The following is a 17,934-nucleotide window of genomic DNA, read 5'->3' as shown; positions in this document are numbered from 1 at the left end:
TTTCACTGGTCGCGCCGTCGGCCATTTTTTTGTACCATCTTTCGGTCACGCCGCCCTATTGCCGCGTAATGAGGCATGGAGTGCACTGACAACCTGCTGGTCGACACGGCCTGCCGTGCAGCAGCCAGCGCCGCAGAGCGGGCGGCGCAGCCGGGGCGGGGCCTCGCGGGTGAGTAGGCCAGTCGCCGGGTGCACGGCGCCCGTCAGTCGCCGCCGGTTCCGGGCAGGAGCACTTTCGCTGTTCCGCTGCGTGACATGTCCACCGGGCCGTGAGGTTGTGCGCGACAGGAGCAGTTCCCCCCTGGCGACCTTGGCTGCGCCATGCTCAAGGGATGGTTCGACGCCTTCCGCACCGAAGGTGGACCGACGCTCTACGCGTATGCCAACAGGACCGCGGTGACAGAGGACATGCGGAATATTCTCATATACGTCTGCTTCTCGACGCTCTTCATCGCCTTCATCATCGTCTTCCCGGGGATACGCAAAGAGGTGAGCTCGGTCCCCGCTTAAGTGCTTCCGGTGAAAATGCTGGCCCGCACGTGGTGTTCCCTCCTCGCCGCGCTGTTCTCGGGAACCACACTGTGGCGCGACGCTTCATCGATGCTGGCGAAATCTCAAACGGCCTTGTTTAATGTAATTGCACCTGAGATGTGAAACTCGCTGTATGAGACACGCAGCTTTATTAAAGAGATGGCACTGGTCCACTGCACAGACCTATTAAAAGCGATCTTTCCATGCCATTGTTAATGAGGTCAGTATTGAAAGCCTACTTTTATTGGATGAGGACCTAGTAGTCGCACATCATTGCAAGAGGCATAGTTTCCAACATCGTCGCACATTTATGGTTAGATGCAAACCATGATCTTCGCGGACACGATTTCCTTAGTTTTTCTAGAGACGCACTTGAAAGAACGGGAAATGCGATCCTTGGAAGTCATCACGTGCTCTACTAGTATTGACAGCTGTGAGAGGCAGGTCGGAAGCACGTTGCAAAAGTTATGCTGACTTCTCGCTCAGGCTTTGCGTTTGCAGGCCCTGCTTCCTTGCTGAGGCTTCTTTTACGCGTAATCTTTACGAACAGCACTTCGGCAGCGCCGCCAACGGAGGAGAAAGTGGCCGACCGTTCGTCAGCGGCGCGCCGCAATGCCCGGCGTTCTTGAGTGAAACCGTGACTTCCTTGACACAGTTTCGTCCACAGCGTCGGCGATGATAGCGTCGTTTTATCCCGTTTCTTTAGGCTCGCAGCAGCTTAGCACATCGGCGCTGCAGAACAGGCGCACACGAAACTTTAACGAGAAGCCGTGTGGTCTTCACATTCCATATAAAACAACAGCGGGTCGTCAGAGAAATGAGACGGCATCTTTCTTCGTGTACGTCACGCCAGTGTCATATTAAATGCCTTCTGATTAGTGCGCTTTAGCTATAATCTACGCGTGTATTAATGAGCATTCCAGCATTCTTGCAGGGCTTCAAAACTGCGCAGCGGAAATCTGTACCTCAATGAAACTGCTGCTCTTTCTATGCTTTTGCTTTCCGTGTATGGTTCGGAAGACACTCGTTTTTATCGCACAATGGATAATGTATTCTTCGACGGAGTCCTAGTACAAAACATAGCGATAAAAACTGCGGTGAACAGTTCAGCCGCTATAGGACGAAATTGTGATACACGCACACGGCTGATTGTGTGCGTGGCCATTTGGCGCTGCTTGTTTTTAGTACCAACGTTGACCAAATATTTCCCGCTAATGCAGTTGTGCTTAGCGACTAAAAGATCCCTTTTCGGCTGTTAAGCAAGCGAATATCAGTTTTGCAGTGATTGAACATTGGGACATACTTCATCTAAACAATTCCGACATATTTATTATGCTTATGAAATTCGGTCATCCATTAGTAGCATTTTATTCTGAAAGCTTTGTACTTGCCTGAGCGACTCGAAGTCAATTCGTCCTTTAGATTGCAAGTACACGTAGCGCGAGAAGAGCTGGATAGAAGCCAGTATAAAAGCGAGATCTATGCGTGTGCTTCCATTGACTAGTTGAATAAAAAGCTGCGCTGTTTACAGACATGTCTGATGTGGTGTTTACTTTTTATATTCTCTTTTCTCATTTCAAGAAATAAACGAAAAAAAAATTGATGAACAAGTAATTGAGGAAAGAGCGCAAGAAAGACAGACATGGCACGAAAGAAGTGCTACTGTCAACAGTGCATATATATATATATATATATATGTGTGTGTGTGTGTGTGTGTGTGTGTGTGTGTGTGTGTGTGTGTGTGTGTGTGTGTGTGTGTGTGTGTGTGTGTGTGTGTGTGATACACATCTCACTGTCCATATGGCAACAGAAAATCGCGTCATATATGTACCAACCAGGGTCTCTGAATGTACTCCTGAGTAAGAAAACAAAATTTAATGGGCGATGTCAAGGTGTAGACAATTGCACTCAATTGGCGCTATAACGTAAAACTATTCCAAACTTTTCTATGCCAATTCTGCAATGAGCCCTCTGCGATTGGTCAAACACTTTTTTGGACCACCCCCACTTCACCTGTCTGCACGCGACGTCACGAAAAGCGCGATATCTCTCCATCTGATATGACGGGCACACACGCATTATGCATGATTTGACCAAACAAAAGAATAACAGTTATTTCTGATTCGACGCCTTTTCGCTGTGAGCCCTCGGCCATTAGTCAATTATTTTCGGTTTGCACCCGCTTCATCTGTCTGTCACTCGACATCACAAAACCGCAAAAACTCAACGCGTCAATGTGACGTGTACGCGTTAAAGGGAAGCTGAAGAGTCCGTCGAATTCAATAAGACGCTCATATACGGATGCAGGAACCTTATAAACCAGGCAGGTAAAATTTCGGGGGGGATTTTTCACTTAGGAGCGCCGCAATCGTCGGTTAAGATTGCGCTGTTGCTCCGCCCCCTGTCGGGCGCCGCGCGCTGCTGCGGACGCTGACGATGCGAGCGGAGACCGGAAACCGCGGCGTAGTGACGTCAGCAATGGTGTTCCGTTCCTTCGCAGTCTCCGCGACTGTGCCTGACCGGGCTTATTTCTGCGTGCGTGGCGTCCTAATCTGCTTCGCTCGACTCTACATTCCTTTGTTTGTGTGTGTATAGGAGTGGTAGTTGACGTGCGCAGCATCAATTGAACTTGTAGGCCGATCATGCCGGCGTTCTGTGCAGCCTACGCTTGCACGAACACCAGCGGCCGCGACGATGTTCCGATGTTCCATTAGTTCCTGCAAGACAAGAAGCTTTCACCTAAGTTGGAGGCTGCTGTGAAGCGAAACAACTTCAAGCGCTCAACAACAGTGTTGTGCTCTAACCACTTCAGTGACGATTACTACCGGAGTTTATCAATAATGCGTGCTGTGGGTTCTCCTTCGTGTTAGCACGCCGAACGGAAGGTGCGTGTTAATCTCCCACCCTTGACGCAGGTTTCATCGCGAAGCGCCGCGAATTTTCTATTCACACGTGTGTTGTGAAACAGCCTGCATGCAGCTACCATAACGCAGTGCAAGCGTAAAGTGTTGCATGTGTTGGAAAGCCTGCTCACGCCAGGACGCTGCGCTCCCCCTTCTCTCGCACACATAGAGAAACCGACCATCTCACGTAGCCGACGGACTTCGCCGGTTACGAGTAGCGTGCGGATGGCTATGAAGTATGATGGTTCTATACTACATGTGCTACAACAGCCGGTAAACTTTTCCCGCGTTTAAACCGTCTGTGTAGATTGCCGACAGCTTTGGGGCAGCGCACAAATGCCGAAGAACGCATCACCGCTTGCGTTCTACGAGAAGGCATGCAGGAACATAACACTACAGTTGTTTGCCAGGAAACGTACTCACTGGAACGCTGAATGCAACTTAGCAAAAAACATACTCGTCAAAAAACATTTCCAACACAAGGAGATGCTAACACTTCGCCTTCGTTCGCGTGGAACTCAGTGCTTGCACCAGCATTTTTTGCTTCTTGGAAGGCCGGCTCTTCGCAATCGGCTCGTTCATGTTGGGAACAAAGTATAAACCCCTTACAAGTTACCTGGCACGCGACAGCGACAGCGCGACAAGTGAGGCGATGGCTGTCGCGTTCACTCGTCGCCTGCAGGCCGAACCCCACGCGAGCGACGGCTTTGAGCGACGACTTCCCGGTATAAGGTCAGCAATATACCCGCCGAAACTAGCGTGACGCATGCTTTATCAATTTAAGTTGATGTGTTTTACTGAAAAAGAAGCATGAAATATTTCTGAAGGTCTTGCACTAGGTTGTTACTCTTGCACGCGTAAAATTCAATAATTTGCTCGTTCCGTGCGACAAACAGTAGTATTTGAGTTATGTACATCCAGTTCCGGCTTCGCACTATTGGCTAGTCGCTCATAGCACTTCCGGGCGACGAGCGACGAGTTCTAGATTTCTAGAAACGAGCGATCGAGCGACAACACTGAGCGATGTGTTCAAGAGACGGCCCGTTTTGTCGCTCAAAGCCGTCACCCGTCACCGTCGCGCGCAAAATCGCTCTCGTGGAGTTTGGACTTAACGCCGAACTCCTCGGAGAAACGCAAGCTCTCGAAATTTTCCATGGCAGTCTCAGCAAAACAGCACCAAACTACCTTGCACAGTGCTTCGTGTGTAGCGGCAGCAGTCGGTCCGGACGAACACCATTGTTGACGTCACGAGGCGCCCGACCAATCACAGGCGGAAACGAGGCGCGCGAGCAGGGCGTGTCTGCTGCTGCACTTTTCGTCAAAATAAAATATGCTAGCGCTTTCTTTCGCTCAATTTCGATGCGATATTCGAATTCAGAGGGTTGAAAACCACAAAGTACTGCTCTTCACTCATTTTTTTCTGGAAAAGCCTTCAGCTTCCCTTTAGAGATGCATTATTATACCGAACAAAACTGAATTTTCTTCTGAATAGCCGCAGGCTGCCTCGTTCCAAAAGAAATAAAAGATGGCTGCCGCCGATCGCTCACGAACTGGCTACTCGCACCTGCCGGAAAGCATAGTTTTATTTGAGTACAATAAAACTTTTTGCTTGATCGTGTAACGTTTTCAAGCACTTTCGGCACGTTTGCAACCTCGTTCTGCGAACTCTTCTTTGCTGAGGATCAGTTTCAGCGTCATTCTTAAGCTTCCGTTGCATGCCGCCGCGATTTTCGACCAGCCACTTCAAGCCAGTTAAGTGAAAGCGGACCAATCGCAGACGCCGGCACCATCGATTTTCAGTGCAGTGGCTCGGCCCCATCGAATCCCTCTTCACTTGAGCGTGCTCCTCGCCTTTTGTCAGGCAATTAGATAAGACAAGCCGCTCAGCGTAGGCTATATTACTCTTTTAAGCGAACAAAAGTGAGCTCCTATGAACAAGGAGAGCGTCTGATTGGGCTGTTCAGACAACCTTGCGCGTGACGGCCCGATGCTTGTGTCGGCGGTTACGCAAACATGACATCACCAGATTGGAATAAAAAGATGTTGGAATGGTTTTACATTATAGGCCCCAATATTTTTACACATTGGTTTAAAAGTAAGAAATCTTATATTTGCGACCGATGAATTATTTAATAGCTACTGTTTGCCCCTAGCATCTTGATTTATGACTGAATACGCCAACTTTTATCAGATGAGCAGAATTCCTGCTTAATAGGGAATGGTGATTTGGACATGCAAGGCGTGCTAGGATATTTTGGTATTTTTGCCCAGACCTGGAAGGCTTATTGTACTCAGTTAACGTTCCGAGTGGGTCATCTCGAGCACATTATATACAGTGCCTGGACCAGCAATTGCCCGCATTGGTGTGTCGAGCATTATGTTTCCCGGATGCCAACATAATGGCTCACGCAACACTTTAGCGAAACTAGCCAGATGAACAGTGGATGTCGATTGCCGTTCTGCACGTAGTTGCCGTTTGGTGAGTAGACTTCTGTCCACGAAAAAGCTCGGGCCAAGCGTGTCTCCCAGAAGCGTTTGCGCCATCACAGGTCAGTGGTCGGTGAGGTGGCTGACGGGACTAGTCTATCATAAACGTGAGCAGCGCAAAAGCAACACGTCTGCGCTCATCTCGTTTTGGGCCCCCGGTTCACGTTTGGCCTGGGCAGCGTAGCTCACGAGGGCGCAGGGCGTCTGTTGTGGCGCCTGCAATTGTTGGAAAACCACCTCTCTTTTTTTTCTTCCCAACAAGAGCGGAGGCCATCGCCAATGAAGCTTAGCACACGAGCGATGCCCGCAGAAGGCGTGGGTCGGGAGCTTTTCAACGGAAGCGCGCAGAACTGAGTCGAAAGCAGCGGTTCATTGCGAGCCAGTCTTCCTCGCCGGGCCGGAAGGAATTCCGCGTCCCGCAAGGCCACCGCCGCAGGGGCCGCGGTGAGCGAGGGCGCCAAGGTCGCCGCTTTCTTTGCGGCCCCTCTCCGGCGCGTATGCAAATTGGAGCGCTGCTTCGCCCGAGGTCCTTGGCGAAAGCGAAAGCGCCTCGATTGCGCCAGGAAGACGCCGCGGCAACAAAAAGGGGGCCGCGGCGGCGCTTTGTTTCCCCCTAGTGGCGCCGTCGTGTTCGCCCAGTTTGTTGAACGGGCTGATCGTTCTCAAGTTCCCTGCAACTTTTAAGTATCGCCCGTGGCAGGTAGCACCGTGCTTGTTCTTCGGGCGGCTTATTCCAAGACACGGACATTACTAGCACGAGAAATCTACAGACATATTAAAGTAATTAACAAAAATTCACTAAACAATTTCTTAATTATTTACTTTGCGACATATATTGCAGTTTGCGAATTGTTCTCGGTGTGGTTGCGACACTTTATTCTCCGGGATAACGTAAGTTTCCAACTATTATTTCCCGAAGTCTGGGACGAAATACGTGGGCGCTCCACTTTTGAGCTTCAATGCATAATGGAGCGTTTTGTCAACAAAGTAAGTTGAGCAACAGTGCATTTTTACGGCGAGCTTGATGGCGTATATATTCAAACTGGTGTCATTTTAGCAATTCATTCCTTGTGCATACGCCTTGCAAACTCGCCGGCTAGAAGTCATAAATTGCAATTTGTGCCGTAAAGTAATTAATTGCGAAGGGAATTTGTCAACTTTTCTAATTAGTTGAATACCTGTTTCCATTCCCCGTGAGAGTAATGTCTGCCTCTCTGAATAACCTAGCTCGAGGGTGGGAACTATGTTATTTCCTACAGGCGGTCTTTAAAAATTCAGGGAAGCTTAAAAATTATTACCCCGCATAGTTATAATGTACCAAGTATTGGAGCTAGTCTTACGATAGCTAATAAGATATTGGGTAATCTCATCAGTGAAGAAAAAATTACTACCCTTCTGCTACAATCGTCTTTAACAGGAGTGGTGCAGTGAATATGCGCAATGATATGAACTCGCGCTAAATTCACGTATTCTACCGTAGTCATTGGAGCATTGCCGCATTGTCTTTAATTTATTTTTGCATGGCACGCGATATAACCGGCATCAATAGGGTATCATGACCATCATGGTAGCATCATGGTTGTCGACAGTGCTTCGTGCTTGCGACACGTTCTTAATGTGCATCCTCCAGGGTGCTCGAATCGGGGAGTCTCGTGCTGAAAAAACAAGCTTTTGCAGTCACGCATCGGTTCTGCGTACATTTACGTCGCGGAACAGGACGTCGTGTCAAAAAAATACTGAAAAATTCGGTGAACGTTGGAGACAAGACGCCATGTGCCCCGCGGATTCCCCGACCCGCAATAGCCGGCGTGCGGGCGCGTTGATGAACGTGAGGCACAGCTGTAAGTCGAAAAAGAAACGTGCTTTGCATAAGATGCCACATGTTATGGTATTTCGCATAAGACATTAAAACAAAGATGTAGTCAGCAAACATCGAGTGAAGTAGGGGCTATCTAAATGCACAGAGCTCAAGGGACTGTGTGCCACAGCGAAGAATATCTAAGGTGGTCATTGTGGTCAACAGCATTTCTTTGTCTTGTGGATAATTGTATACGGCGCACAGACTGTTCAGTTCATGAAGGAAAAGCTATACATCAACACAACTACGTCTGGAATACGTCCCCAGCATGTGGAAACCTCGCTGCACACTGCTCCAGCTGTTTGCTACTCAGAACGTAAAAACAAGAAATCATCATTGCCTTGCCTAGCAAAGAAATCGAACTACACTCTTAGGCGAAGTTACACCCTCTGGGTTGTATCTCTGCCACACAACGATAACCGTCATCTGCCTCGCTTGCGTTTCCTTTCTTGAAAACGCGGCGCCCGCTACTTTCCTGCCGGGAATGTCATGCTGATAACGCGCATGCCCTTCCTTACTGGAAAGTACCGGTCTCTCCGCGCTAAAAAAAACGAAATGCGGACAAGACGGATGACGATTATCGTTGTGTGGCAAAAGGGTGTAATTTTGCTGAAGAGTGTAGTGAAAAATGTAATTTGCGCGCATGGAAGCTTGACGAAGATTGGCAATGTGACCATCTGCCACTTTCTCATTCTGTGCTTTCGTCGATATTGCTATGGAGCAGTGGGTGCTTCCGGCGTGTCTCGGTCTCGTCACCTCAAGGTGCCTCTCCGAGTCAAGGCATTACACGAGCCAGTCGTGTAAAAGCGCCGATCAAGAAAGGGAGCCGCAACCAGCGCACTTGACCGTCGTCACCAAAGCGGGGCGCGACAGCCACAGCGCACAATAGTCGGCGCCGTCCCTGAGAGCGGCGGCGCCGCAACCTGGATGCATGCGCGATTCCAGCCTGCGCTTTCCACTTGGGGCGGCCATCAGACAAGCGGCTCGCCGTTTCCTGGCCTCCGGCAAGCCGCGCTCGGCCCGCCATTTTGACACCCAGTTTGGCCGCCGTGCCACAGAGGCGGTCGCTCGGCAAGGTTGCACGCAAAAACAAAGCCCGCGATACAACGCAGCATGCTGGTTGCGAGAAAGTTAAAAATTAAAAGATATGCAAGTACAGCGTAGCTTTCACGAAGCGGTTCAATAGCTCCTTTGATATTAGCAAAAATGCCTACAATTGTTTTTATTTTAATCGCTTGCAACAGGTAATCCCTTGCAATATTTGCATTTACGCGTCACACCTTTCGCGAGCTTCGCTAAAATGCAAATACCGAATCAGGCACGGTGAGAGGTGTCGTCGCGGAGAGCTCGCGAAGGTGAACGGCGTGTGCGGCATCCAACTCGGTGGTGACAGACGACACAGAAGTACGAGCCATTTGCGAATATATTTAAGCATTCTACACCTCTTGGGTCCAAGTGGCACGTATCCTTTCTCAAAGAGTTCGGGAAGACTGTGCCAAGCCACGAGAACAGACGCGGTGTGCGTCGCTCTTCCCTGCGCTGGTGCGGCAGCAACAACCTGCCCACGCCGCCACCCTTTTTCGGCTACGTGTTTGTCGAGTGACCGATTCCCAAGGGCGAAATCAAAGGAATGCTGTTGAATAGTACGCTCGTGTCGGGAGCTGTCATTGTATTGCAATTCTTCTTTTATTGCTCAAAACAGAGGTGCGTTGACAGCTTCACTGTTAAGCCCGTGTGCTGCTGAGACGCAGGGACACGCGCGCCCATACACACACGTGTTGGCTGTTAACACTTTTCACGAGGTACACTTCTCGAAAAAAAAAAAAAAACTCCCATATCTAAGGTCGCGCTGCTTTAGCAAAAATAAGCTATGTGGTTGGGCGGAGATTTGCAGCAAAAAAACTTGCAACCACAATTTCGCTAGAACTAAAATATGATATAACTGTTTGATGACGAACATTAGGTGACGTACTGTAATTACGAAATCGAAGCCGAGAGGCAGTCAAATCATAACTTCTCGGCATAAATCATAATACATGGGCGTTCCAGTTAACAGAATCCCAAAAAGCGCGCCTTTGAGATGATCTCAACTAGAGTAATTTTGTAAGCACATTTCATGGACGAATATCCCGCAAGCGTTTGGAGTTTCAGAGTTTTTGCAAAGCAGACTTGACTTCACTAGTCCTCGGCTTCAATTTTGCATTTATAACAGGCCTTCTAATGTTAGTAAAGCAAATTTTTTGCCGTGTATTAGTTATTTCTGTAAAATATTTCAAGTTTTTTCTCAATGTCCACCTAGCCACAGCCTATCTGCCAATATGGCAGTGGCATAGGTGTGGAAGTTTGTAAACATAAAAATAGTGTTCGCGTAAAAAAAGGCTCCTTGTATATGTGGCTGCAACTATACCAAGTGATAGAATATGGAGCCACAGAAAGTATTGAGGAAGCTTAATTAATACTGCAAATTGCGCCAGTTGGGTAACGGTGAACGCTTTCAATGCTTTCGAGCCTACTTCGCCAGTGGGGTTGCAATGAGCGCAAGCCACTCCGCCAGCTCCACTACCGTATACTTGGACGACCGCCGCACCCCATCGATGACCGCTGCGGGCAACCATTGTGGCGAAGCCGGTCACGTGCACCGGAGTAGTGCCTCTACCGACGACTCTGACTGCGCCGTTTTTCCATCAATTTGCCCCGATGCGTGTTCGGCTTCCCTAGATCGCAGAATTTCTCGACCAGCAGCGCAGGTCGGACATTTCAGAGCGGCAGTCACGCTCACCCTTGCGGCGCTGACATTTCCCATCTAGCGATAGCGCCTCGAGGACGGCGCACCACGCCGGCAAAACAGACGTCAGCGACCTTCCGTGGCGAGGCCGCTCATGCTCGACGCGCTAACGTCACTAACGTTCCGCAAACAAGATTTCACTGGACATACCTGTGTTGATCGACGGCTGAAAAAAATGGATGCACTTGTAGATGCCGGCACAGAATACTCGATTTGCGAGTGCTCTGCAAAAAAGTTGGTACTGGCCACGTGGTCACACCGCGTAGCCTATGCACCACTAGATGCCGCCCTTCTTGCCATTCGTACATGGCCATTCTCGGGATGCACGGTAATGTGGCGCCACTGTTCACTTCCACCAAGTCGACTAATTAAAGACAGCTGCTGCACGGGTGCGCGTTTCGCAGCATCACGATAGCGCCACTCGCGAGTGTTCCGGTCACGTGTGACGAGCCCGGTCGTCGCAGGTCCAAGGCGTTCGTGTAGCGCGAAGCCTCGTTGAGCTTCGTGATACAGCGGTCCTCCTTGCCACCTCGAGGCATCGGCACATACTTCGGGGCACTGCTTTCGCCGAACATTGTCGAGTGTTGTGCTCCTCAAGTGGGCACAGACGACAGTTCGCGCTGAGGCACTCATGTAAACATCGAGGACGACTAAAAGAGATCTCTTAAGCGAGTTCCAGGCGTCACGGTCTGCCAGGTGAGTCAAACACCAATCACGCTGCATCGAATAACGTACGACAACGCGCACGACCGCAGAATGTGAAGCAAGCCCACGTCGTGAAGACCATGGCGTTATTCAGCGTTAGCGCAGTCTGTGGTCTTCCGCGGTCGTTCTCGTGAAGAATAAAGACGAAACGCTCCGTTTCTGTGTTAATTATAGGCTCCTCGACGATATTACCAAGAAGGACGTCTACCCTCTAACACCCATCGGTGATTCTTTAGACAGGTTGCGGTGCGCTAAGTATTTTTTGTTTCTAAAACTAAAAAGCGGTTATTGGGAAGTCGGGTTAGATTAAGGAGACCGCGAGAAAGCAGCTTTTTTTACTTCAGATCGCCTTTTCGAATTCAGATCACTTTCTTTCGGCCTCTGTTCTGCGCCAGCAACTTTCCAGCGAATGATGCGTACCGTTCTCGATGGTCTGAAGTGGCAAAGCTGCCTCGTCTACTACGACGATGTGGCTGTTTTTCGGCAACATTTAACGAACACCTGAAACGACTGCGGCAAGTTCTCGAAGCCATGATATCCGCTAACTTCACCCTTAAGCCTCAGAAGTGTCACTTCGGCTACAAGGAGCTGAAGTTCCTAGGGCGCGTGGTCAACGCGTCCATTTTTTTTTTCTCCGCTGAAGATGTGTTTCGAAAGCCAAACTAATCTTTGGTTACTAATATGACACTCAGCTTGTTCCACTCATCTACGGCGGCCGCTATCCGATGGGGTCGATGTGCCGAAACACCGGCGCACGTAGCTTTTTTGGGTGCACGTCAAGAAACCCCAGGTGATCCAAATTTCCCCACATCCAAATCATCCAAATCACGTCGAGGTTTTGGCACGCAAAACACCATAATTTAACTTTCTTTTTAAATTTGTTCCGCTGAACAACAGTTCTGGGAAAATATGAACATCTAAAAGAGTCAACACGTATAGTAAATAGAGTAATAACGTGAGGGGCTTTTTCTGCCACCATAGCATTTCCAGTAAGCTAAAAGTTGAGATTACTCGACACTGTATAGTATTATTGTATTATAACGATACGCAATCACTTTCTTTTTAGTGTCATTCTCATGTATACTCTCTTTTCAAAATTAATGCCCATATGCCGTTGGCTGCCACTCTCTTCAGCCACCGTATTGAGATCCCTATTTAGCCTGAGTTGCTCGTGATTTGATGTCTTGGTACAGTGCGCAGTCGTCAGCGCAGAGCTTATCGTAAATAATTTTAACGTTTATATAATTAAAATAGAGACAGGAGTGGACCGAGGATGGATTGCTGCGGAACGCCAGAGTAGTCATCAGAAATCAAGTCTGAGGGCGTCCTATTCACAATAATGAATGGACTGCAGTTCAGAAGACAGGCTTTCAATCATACCTAACATCTTATCACGTATAAGTACAAAACTCAAGCTACGAAGCAATTTTTTATGAGAGACCTTATCAAATGATTCGCTAAGGTCAATCAACGTCACGTCTGTTTGCTTTGTTTATTGTGCTTGCAAAATAATACAGTTTCAACTAACTCAATAGTTGTCAAAAACCCCGTCTAAAGCCATCTTATAGATATGATAGATTGGTGTGTTCCCCATGAAAAAACAATAACATGTTTATTAATTATATGCTACGAAAGCTTGTATAATGTTGATGGCGAGGAAACTAGGCAGTAGCTCTTAATCCATGTTTTGACTTCCCTTTTGTGGAGAGGTTTTATTCTAGCTGTCCGCCAGTCATCTTATAATGTTCCTCCGCTGATGGACCTTCTGAATAGGATTCACACCTGTTGGCACACAACTTCATATAATATTTTAAGAAAGCGTTCGAAATGTCACCTGACCCGGGTGACCTCTTAATATCAAGCTTTAACAACGGTGTGTTCAACGTAGCTAGTTGGTTGATCTTTACAATAAAAAAAGCAACAGCGCAACACAGGACGAGCGAGTAAACAGGACAGAGCGCTGACTAGCGACCAAATGGTTTATTTGGAGAAGCAGCCTATAAAGACGTCACCGAATGTGACACAAACGACCGAAAAAGCAGGATAAGAACGGTAAGCGTCAGCCACGGAGATAATCCAGTTCTCTTGTTGATAGCGTGAGGGACGCTGAACTGACGCACGCGTCGCCACTTTTGAATCTGCAAAACGGCTCAAAGATTTCCGGCGCGTGCTTTTCACTATATCTTCCAATTATTTTGCACTTCTTAAAGATCGGGGTGCCACCACAGGTGTTACAGTGAGCAGTCAGATGACTGTGCGGGTGGGTGCATTAATGATCGCCTGCGCGAGCATGCCGCTTCACTCAAAGGACACCCGCACAGTCATCTTGACTGCTCACTGTAACACGTGTGGTAGCAGCCAGATCTTTAAGAAGTGGAAAATAATTGGAAGATATAGTGAAAAGCGCGCGCGGGAAATCTTTGAGCCGTTTTGCAGATTCAAAAGTGGCGACGCGTGCGTCAGTTCAGCGTCCCTCACGCTATCAACAAAAGAACTGGATTATCTCCGTCTTTATAGTATAGTCTCTGTCTCTATTGCATTTTTATTTATAGGTGTTTCAGACAAACTATCAATGGCGATTTGCGTGTCTTCACGTTTGCTTCTTATGCCGCATTTTTTGTTGGTTTAAGTTTGCGCTGCATTTGTAACCTCTCCCAGGTATTTCGTATGTTAATTGCGCCGTCCGGATTTCCTTCTTTTTCATGCTACTTTGGGAACGAAGCATTCAACACAGTCAAAGACAATGCCTTAAAAAGTGCAGCCAGACATTATTTACAGTGAAAGCATTGTGCCTAAAGTCATTTTAATTAGAGGTTTAATTAATATACTCCTACTTAGCACATGGAGCATTGGGAAAGAATTGAATCGTATTACTTTGTTTAAATGAAACACAGTGTAGCGGCAGCACCCCGGTTTTACGGTATGAAATCCCGGTTGTTACGGCACAAGCAATCTCTTCTTTTATAGTGTCACTTGTAATGAACAGATTAAGAATATACCTTGAAATACTTAGCATTATTGTGAATTGCTGGTGGCTGTCACAACTTGTAGTAGGTCGAAGCTAGACGCTAATTAATAATCCTAATAATTATTATCATGCCTACTTTCTGACATACGTTAAAACCTGCAGCAGTAATAGTGCTGCTACTTTTAATGTGACCACAAACTCACACGCGCACTACGAACGTATTGAACAAATGAGCCAACATGGCTGAGTCGCAAGTGCACGACATCCAGGAATAATGGCTGCCCGAGCCGAATGTCTGGTCAATCTAAAACGGCTACTGTTATTTCTTTTTCAAATTTCTTCCCAAGTAAAATAAAGAAAACTTTTAACATTTCTGTTCAGTTTCAATTCGGGCAAAACTAACTGTTTTTATTGGTTTCGATTTAGTTCAGCTACTACCCGCCGTGGTTGCTCAGTGCCTATGGTGTTAGGCTGCTGAGCACGAGGTCGCGGGTTCAAATCCCGGCCACGGCGGCCGCATTTCGATGGGGGCGAAATGCGAAGACACCCGTGTACTTAGATTTAGGTGCACGTTAAAGAACCCCAGGTGGTCGAACTTTCCGGAGTTCTCCACTAGGGCATGCCTCATAATCAGAAAGTGGTTTTGGCACTTAAAACCCCATAATTAGTTCAGCTACTATATCCTGCTTCCAACGCGTCTGTGTATGATTGCCCATCGGCTGACGTGTGCAAAGGTCGGCGCTCCTCTTTGCCTGCGCGCTTTCCTTGAAGTTCGTCCTAGCGCCATAAGCGCGTGCAGCTCGCACTGTTCCATACATCGGGGATGAAGCGTTGTGGTCGTGCCAGTTTCTTAGAAAAAGGAAATGTCTGCTGAATAGTCCAGTTAGGTATACATGGGGCTTGGTTGCTAACTGCTTATAGACATTTCATTAGGCTAAGAGCAAAATATAAAAGAAAAAAGACAAAACATGACACAAACACTGTGGAAGATTTAGGTGCCTTTGCGCTAGGTGTAGAAACATGTCCATCCCTATTGCATTCGTATAGGTTGCCCAGCTAACCTTAGCCGAGCTGTTCAAAAATAAAAAAAAATAAAGGATACAAAAATCACGGTACAATATGCTATTGTAGAACCTACCAAGGGGGAGAGGGGGCTTGGTCACCAGATCTCTTACTACCAAACGCCGTAAGCTTTAGAATGGTATCGCGTGATTGTTCATCATATTTTTATTTGAATAGCTTCGCTAGCGTTAGGTTGGACGTACGGCATGCAGTTGCCAATAACTGTCGCAATAGTGGAAGCAGCCATGCTTGTCGTTCATTTTCCATACTAAGAAGAATGGGACAAATGATCGAGCAAGATCGCTCACACTGCATTTTATGACCGTTTCTAAACCAAGCTTGACGTGCTGTTTGTACTCAGTGCATAAATGCCAAACAAGACCACAAAGGAAAATGAGCAGCGCCTCCTTCTACACAGTGATTACCTGTTTTCTCATAAAGACCAGCCCGTTTGAATTTAACACCGCAAACGATTAGAAATATCTTAATATTGGGGGGGGGGGGGGGCAAAGCGCATGGCGGCCTGCAGTGCTGGCAGGGTGACACGAGACAGGCCACGTGCGCTCCTTCACTCGCTTCGTGTTCTCGCGCAACCGTTTTGTAGGCGAAATGCACGCACGTTTTTCGTCTTTTTTTATCGCGAAGGTCTCACGCTTCCCAGCACGTGTGTTAGCCGTGTGCGGCAAAAACCAAGGCATCAACTGTGGCCACGCAAAGCATCTGACCCGGCCGAGCTTGCAGCAGCGAGCGCCACTGAGGCGGCGCAAATGAGCGCGGCTTACGCAACGCGGCGCGACGCTAAGCGTGTCAAGGCTGAGGCGTGCGTGAACAGCCGCCGCCAGGGGACGCGAATCCATCTTGCGTCGGCCATTCACTCGGCCGGCGCCGCACACAAGATGGCGGGCGGCAGCATTTCTGCGCGCTGGAGGGACACGCCCGCTGCTGCTGTTCGAGCAGCGTTGCGCGACGGCTGTTTTCCTGTTCGCCGTGAAAAACGAGGAGTGCCTGTACTCCAGTTCGGCGCCGTCGCAGGTGTTTGGTGCATGGCATGTGGTCTTCGTTGCGCTTCCTTCACGTAGGGATCAAAACAAACAATTTTCGTGCCCTTGCACTCAGTGAAGCAGAACCAGCGAAGCTTTATTGGGATGACTGTATTGACTGCTATATTGATTTATATAGTCATTGCTGTATTCACTGAATAAGGTCACGTAACTTCGTGGTTGTCGTCTTTATTTTGTCTGATTCGTTCCCTCAGTAGCCACACCTTTGTGGTCGCAGCGGCACACCGCGATCGGTTGTGCTGCTATGCTAGACACGTTCTTGCCAAAGGTTAATTATATACACGACCCGTCGCGCGTCGTCGGCACATTGACGTCCCTATAGCAGTCAATTCCAAACAGTTCCAGCAGGATACAATCCACTTGCCGTCGGAGCGTGCTAGCTCAACGTTAAAGTCTACAATTGGTGGGTACACCCCAGGGGTGAATCCCCGCATGGCTGCCATTGGCTGTTTCATTGCTGACGCTTTTGCGACGCTAGCACTAAGGTCCTCATCCGTTACGGCCCTAGCACGAGGGCAGTACTTTGGCAAAATGGCGGCGCACTCGATTGTTTACGTTGTCATGGGAACACGAACAGCAGCCGCGCGGCGTCTCCTCACCCTTCCGCTCTTCCTTTTTTTTCGTTTTATGTTTATTACGACTACCCGCTCCGCTCCCTTTCCACCTTTCTCCATTCCCCGCGCATGCTTACTCTTTCTTTCTTTTTGCCTGTCCACGGCGCGTACCCTTTTTATCGGGCGCGCGCGATACGCCAGGCATTGGTATTGTTTGTCAACTGGTAGGGTGTGCGCCGTGGGTTCATTTTTGCATGCACGCAGTCTTGGCCGTACATTGACTATGCCAGCACCTGCCAGAACATATTGTAGCGAAGTATCGCAGCCGTTCGATATCTGACGCATCAGCTCACCAGGGAGACGAAGATGAAGCGGGTGAGCTCTGGCAGGGGCAAGTCCAAATCCGCAGGTGCGACGACGAGAGGTAGCATTCCAACAACTAGGTTTATTCACTTGGTATTTTACCTTAAGTTTACACTGTACAAAAATATCTACAAATAGAACGATGTCATACCCGTCGTCGTCGGCCTGCCTGACCGGCCTGGTCTCCCCTGGTGAAGTTGCGCCGTCTGCTGCTGTCTACTTGCTCACACAAAAAGTGCCCAAACTATTCTTCAAATAAGTTTCCGTAGCATCCAAGGGACAGCATTCTCCACCAATGGGCGATGTCGTTACTCCGACCAATCAGGCAGGACGACATCATCCAATAAGGGTCAGAGTTTAAGGGGCCAAGAAAAGGTCACGTCAACACTCCGCATACAAAATCACTGTGACCATAACTAATCAGCTACTGACAGCCGAGCGTGGGAAGAGGACGCGTTATGTGCACGCAGTGACGTCTCAGGTGAGCACATGCCCGCGGCGCAGTCGCCATTATTTCGTTACAAAGGCTTCCCGAGGAGCCCACAATATTCCGGGAAAGAAAGCAAAGAGGCCCGCGGTATACTCATAACGCGACAATATATAAGTTCCACTTCCAACACAGCAGGCCTTTGGCCTCGCTTTATTGACTTCCGTTTT

General features: G+C 48.5%; 1 protein-coding gene across 2 annotated transcripts in view; it reads left to right on the top strand.

Annotated features, from left to right (window-relative positions):
* Positions 1-200: 200 nt before the first annotated feature.
* Positions 201-17,934, top strand: part of LOC142573237 (dual oxidase maturation factor 2-like) — a 547,099-nt gene continuing 529,365 nt past the window's right edge. For both annotated transcript variants that reach the window (XM_075682837.1, XM_075682836.1), the window contains exon 1: positions 201-489. In XM_075682837.1, the coding sequence (XP_075538952.1) occupies positions 322-489 (168 nt within the window). In that variant the 5' untranslated portion in view covers positions 201-321. The remainder of the gene's footprint in view (positions 490-17,934) is intronic.

The sequence above is a fragment of the Dermacentor variabilis genome, chromosome 2 (assembly GCF_050947875.1).
Source record: "Dermacentor variabilis isolate Ectoservices chromosome 2, ASM5094787v1, whole genome shotgun sequence".
Lineage (NCBI taxonomy): Eukaryota > Metazoa > Arthropoda > Arachnida > Ixodida > Ixodidae > Dermacentor > Dermacentor variabilis.
The sequence above is the reverse complement of the archived record's forward strand: the minus strand, read 5'-3'. Positions and strand labels throughout refer to the sequence as shown.